General features: G+C 39.9%; 1 protein-coding gene across 1 annotated transcript in view; it reads right to left on the bottom strand.

Moving 5' to 3' along the window:
- Positions 1 to 2613: 2613 nt before the first annotated feature.
- LOC104158984 (striatin-like) overlaps positions 2614 to 6000 on the bottom strand; it is a gene marked incomplete at its 3' end in the record, with an annotated part of 35951 nt that continues 32564 nt past the window's right edge. Inside the window, exons 8-9 of the mRNA XM_009696779.1 lie at positions 5453 to 5596; positions 2614 to 2750 (exon numbers count right to left, since the gene is read on the bottom strand). Of these exons, the coding sequence (XP_009695081.1) occupies positions 2614 to 2750; positions 5453 to 5596 (281 nt within the window). The remainder of the gene's footprint in view (positions 2751 to 5452; positions 5597 to 6000) is intronic.

The raw sequence follows: 6000 nt of genomic DNA, 5'->3' as shown, positions 1-6000 counted from the left end.
GCAGCTCTGGCAGATTTTCTGGAGATTGGCCAAGAACGTCTCAGCAAAAAGGGTACAAGACGTACAGAGTATTCACGGATATCTGGAGAGGAGTTTGGTTGCCTCAACACAGGCATCTAATGCCGATTAGGTGATGGAGGGAACCCTGCCTGCCCTCCAGGTGCCATACCAGCAGCATAGGTCCTGTGTCACATCTGCGAAAGCCACAAAGATACCTCAGATGACCTAACACTGCATGCCAGTTCTGGCAGGATAATATTCTCCATTTGCTTCTCATTCAAAGATGTTCTTCCAAAGGAGGCCGAGATGATTAGCTTACAAGTTGGGAACTAGACGGAGGGCAGTCCCAGCCAGCAGACCAGCAGCAGAGGTGGAAACAGAGCCCAGCCCTGAGGCACTGCCTGCCTGGCTAGGCTGGGTTACTAACACAGCAGCCAGCCTCCTTTTCTCTCTCCCCACTAAAATACAAAAGCAAGGTTATCGGAGACTTAAAAACCAGGGGAGAGGGGAGGATGTTCAACCCCAAAATTAGCACCTGATCTGGATTTGCCAATAATAGTAGTATTTGTGTCTATACAGACAACTTGAAAACTCCAGAAGCAGCAATGATACGCAAGTAGGATTATGAACACTTTTCTTGTTCAAAGTTGCAGGAAATCAAACAAGATCTTACTGCAAAGTCCAAAACCTCCATGTCAGTTCATAGTATTAAATGTAATGATTTTGTAGTTCAGATACTCTTATGTACAGTACTCAGTCTATTATAATTTTATGAAGCTTCTTAATCTACCCAGAAGACTAGGGGGAAAAAACCAGAACCAACCAAAGTGAGCATTTGTTAAGACAACAATGTGTAAGGGAAGAAAAAAGAAAAGACAAACTGAAGAGAGTATTGGCGAGCAATCTGGGAAATTTCATCTTGTTAGATATTCTAAAGAACTTACCCACAAAAGGAAAACTTTCTCTTTTTTGAGTAATAAATTCATAATCTCCATTACCGAGTGAAAACCATTCTTTAATTTACAGACAGTCAAAGCAACATGCAAAAAACTTAAACCATGAGATGAGGTAGTCTATCGCTGCCATGTTTTAGAAGAAAAGAAAAGCTCTTGCTGGTCCTCACCTTCCCTTGGCAGCCCTTTCACAGGCACACCAACACTGGGGCTCTGCCCTTGCTTAGTCATGTTTTAGAAGAAAAGAATCCAGTAAAAATGTCAGTGGGATGAAAGGGACTGAAAACAGGAAAGTGTCTGCAACCCTTGAGAGCAAATACATTCAAAGATGGATTCACATGAATCTTTCAATTTCGTTCTCCATATGATTCAAAATTGACACTTAAAAAAAACATACTCAATTTCCAATAATCCTACCTGTTTGACATTTGGCAGCTGGAAGAAGGTATGAAGTAGTCCAAAATAAAACCAGATTACATTATTTGTAAGTTAAACTTCAAGTGAAATTTGAAATGGAAAATCCAGCCTTTCATTTTGTTTCAATAAAAAGCATAGTGAAAGAAGCAGGGAGCTTTGTAAACAATTTTTTTTTTCCTTAAATTGTCAGCACTAGAAAAGGTAAGAGTTGAGGTAAGCATGACTATGAATTCCTGATCACAGGACTTCATAAAGGCATATAACAAATGAACAAAGAGAAGTTAATATTCTCAACCACGCAGAATAGGGTAGGGGTGGATAAAAGAAATGCTAGATTCCATAAATGAAAGCTGTTAGTTCAGGATATGGAGACATAGATTTTTTCATAAAAAGTGGAAGAAAAAGAAGCCGTAGGCTACACACAGAAGTGCTGGCCACAAGAGCCTCCTAAAGGTCTCTGGTCCAGCTTCCCATTTGAAATGAGACTACTGCCCACACCAGGTAATGTGAGCCACAGCTCTCCCCCAGCCAAGTCTTGAACATCTCCCAGGAGAGGGGTTCCACAGTTTGTCTGGGCAACTTGCTTCAGTACAACCTCCTACGTAAGACTTTTCCCCCTAATGTCCAATCTGAACCTCCAGAGCCTTAATTTGGTACTGTTTCCTCTTGTTTTAACACCTGGCACTATGAAGTTTGGCTCTGTTATCCTTGTAAGCACCCTTCCAATACCTGTAGGCTGCTATTCGTGCACCCCTTAGCCTCCTACCAAGGGAACAAGACTAGCTCCCTTAACAACTCCTTGTCAGTCACATGCTACTGGACCCTCTCCAATTTCTCTACAACTCTCAAAGTGGAGGGGCCCAAAACTACATACAGGCATGGCCTCATCAGCCCCATGTAGTGGGGACATTAACTTCCCTCAATCTGCTAACCATGCTACTCCTAATCTTGCTCAGCGTCACTGGGGTTACAAGAACCCAGCTGTATCACTATCGCTAATCATGTTTACTTTCAATTATTTGAATGACATGGCAGGCAAATAAGAGAAACAGAGGGGCTTGCAGAGAGCCTGAAGGCTGCTGTGTATGGGAAGAAGAGATACATCAGGTAAAAATTTGTGACATCCTCTGGCAGCATAATTTTAACAGAAAAATATTTTCTGCTGAGTCTACACACATGTAACTTGCATCTGCCTTCAGCAAGCATCCAGTAAGACCTTGAGTTACCATTAATAACCACTCACATCGTACGTCAGTGAATCTGCCTCATTGGCTACTGTAAGGCCTGCCAGTTCTCCAAGACCCAGCTCATTTTCAAGGGCTTCATCTGCTCCCATAATGAAAGACTTCCCTGAAGAAGGAGGGAATGTTAAAGCTTCCACTGCAAGAAAACATAACAAAAAAAAATCCTGAAACATCAGTTTATACAGCATTGTTTAATAAAAGCATATTTTCCACTTCCAAAATACTAAACAACTCTCAAGTAGCTGAGGGCAAAAAGATATAAAAAGATGCATAAAACCCCAGCCATTCTAAAGATAATCACTGTACTTTACCAATAAACAGTATCCTCTGAACATAATACTTACACTTGAGGTGTGCATGACTCAAGACAGTAAGCGTAATTAGCCACAGGAGGGAAGAGTACACTACCGTTCACCCATATATAATGCAAAAGTAACACAGAAAATTTCGGGCCCTTCCCCAGCTCCACTATAAAATATGCACATAGGCTCTGAAGTAGCAGCAAAAATGTAGACAAGAACATCTGGTGGGACCAGCTGGACTCCTCCTTCCTAACACTGTGTCCACACACATCCAGAAGCATGTCTACAATGAAGCTGTTTACATGCACTCCAATCTAGCAATACGACTGGAAGCTGACAATTCATCTCTACTTGTAAAATCAATTTAACCACCAAACAGATTAGTCAGCACTGAATTTCAGGTTTTTACTAGCAGTATCTAAACTTACTAGTTCACAGCTACTATAGCATGCCTATAGGAGCTCCAGTCACTGTAACATAAACACATCCACAGGCAGATTCACTAGAAATGGGAGGATCAAAGGCTAAGAGGAGTACAGTGCACATGCTTGTATCACATAAGGCTCTGCATCAAGCGGTACGACTTGAAAGAAGCTGTGCCTTTACCAGCTTCTCTGTACCATAGCTCTCCAAGTCCATATATCACAAAGGGGGACTGAATAAGATGAAAACGTGTTATCTTCTGGACACAAGTGACTTCGCTCAATTTTATACATATTTTGTCTCAAATTACAAGGGTTTTTCAGTAAATTACAATTTTTTCCCCTTTCAGCTCCATTTTAAACACAAGCCATGGCAAATACTGTTGCTGCCAGGGAGAGAGAAAAGGAAATGCCATCTCATTCTCAGCCTCTTTAGTCTAACAGCACGAACACCAAGTTAAAACCAAACAAACTACGGTTTACAATGAATAGCCTGATCTGTTCAGGCTGCTTCCCTCTTCTCCTGAAGGTATCAGGTTCAGATGCTATTCAATTCCCCTCCAGTCCACCTAGCATAAAGTAAGCTAATCTTTCTGTGGTCTTTCTGTTTCACACTCATACCTCTATTGAGCATCCTGTTTGCTTTCTATTACTTTTTCCAACCAAATAAAAGCCCTTCAAGCTCTGCCATTTGTTTGGCCTCTTAGTTATTTCCTTTTAATCACAAACATCTCTTACCTTCTTCACCCTCAAGTCTAAACTACCATTCTCTTTTTCTCTCTTTTGAACTTTATGATGTAATATTCCACTCAACACCCAACACATACAGGACATCAAATATGAAAAGTTACTAGAATAAAAAAAATTGTATGCCAAGAATATCAGAGTCTCAGATTTATAACAGAATACATAGCTAATACTTTGTAATAGTGAACTCAGACTGGTAACAATCAGCTGTCTTCTGTTTCTCTGAATGTCCGTCTGAGTCTCTGAATTAAAGAACACATTCTTGAAAGGACATGAAAACAGAGCTCTGCTAATATGGCTCTCAGTACATGTGAGAAAAGTTGGAAAGGAAACATTCAAGAAAAGATTCCTCCACTTCCCCAAGTGTTGCTAAGTTACCCCCTTCTTTCATAAAGAAAAATCACTGAGCATGTAGGAAATAGAACTACTGAGATCTTTGGTAACTATGCCACACGCCGGGGCTTTTTATGCATCTTAATTAAAACTTGGCCGCCCTACTTTTTCACACTCATTGAAAGACTGCTAAGTGAAACCCGTGTTTTGCTCACTTTTCGAAAGACATATCTACCATTTAAACGAAGAGCACATGATATGATCCTCTATAAATTAATATAGCCTCATATATTTATTTTATTGTGCTGCATATTCTAGCAATTCAAATGTTGAATCAAATAGATGATTTAGCAACTTTCAGACGTAATACTAATGAGGGTAACCACATGCCTCATTGCAAAGATGCTTGGCTTTCCATACTTGGACTAGCCGCTATGAGAATTTTTTTTAATTTCTGAAACACATTATGGAAATGAACACACTAGCAAGCTGTCAGTTGTTCTGTATGATTCACTACACAATCACCACATGCATTTAAAAGCTATACCTAGCCACTTGCGTTTACCTGCAGAGCCTCTATCTTTGCACTTAAAAAAAGAACACATACATATGTGTGTGTGAGTATATATGCGTATGTATATATACAGACATTTAAAATCATGTTCATGGGGAGAAAAACAGATGCTGTTATGTCCTGAGAGTTTATATTCCACACTTGACTGCCAGGCCTGAGCACCAACAAAAGCAAGTGATTTAAGATCCTCATATTACAAAGCCACCAAGTGTCAAATGAGTTTTTCTTCCATCATGTTCAAAGGTATTCAGCCACGACCCTACCTAGGTAGGTGTCTTGACCTTACTAATAGTGACTGGAGGGGAGGAATAGGAATGCCATTTATTGCACTTAGACAGAACTCATAATGTTGAATCAGTATTTGTAAAGTGCTTGGAAAGTCTTACAGGATAACCTTTAAGCAGAAGTAACTATAAACAGCTACCTTTTACAAAGGTGTATGCACATTTTTAATACCTACCCTCATCTGTCCTGTTTATCTCGTGTTCAATGAGCCTTGAGCTACTGGGCCTAGAAGAAGGTGCAACAGATGGCTGCAATGAAGGGAGATCATCAACATCTCTCAAGTTTGCAAGCATATCTTGCAGCTTTGACCTGTTGGGCCCTAACCAGAAAAAAAAAAACAACACAAAAAATTAAATGGTTTATGCATAGTTTGTGACAGCACTACTTTTATCAGATATGCTACAGTAGCACATGCAACAATGGATCCTACCTTGCATTATAACGTTACCACAGAAAAACTAATGAGCATCTATTTTCAGCAGTAACTAATCATCCAGCATGAAATGAATTTCTTGAAAAGAAAAGTGATAGAAGCAACTGAGAATTGTGAATGCACAATTTTCCCCACATTTATAAATTTCATACTGCTACTTGCATGGGATGCTGAAGAATGCCTCCAACTGAGTCACACCGATTATTAGAATATTTACTTTTCCAAAACAACAGCTGACATTTGTGAATATTTTAAAATTTGTACATCAGGTAGTTTGTGCAGCTTATTCT

The sequence above is a fragment of the Cariama cristata genome, unplaced genomic scaffold (assembly GCF_000690535.1).
Source record: "Cariama cristata isolate BGI_N322 unplaced genomic scaffold, ASM69053v1 scaffold12630, whole genome shotgun sequence".
In the NCBI taxonomy this organism is placed as follows: Eukaryota; Metazoa; Chordata; class Aves; order Cariamiformes; family Cariamidae; genus Cariama; species Cariama cristata.
This window is presented reverse-complemented; position numbering and strand designations above follow the sequence as displayed.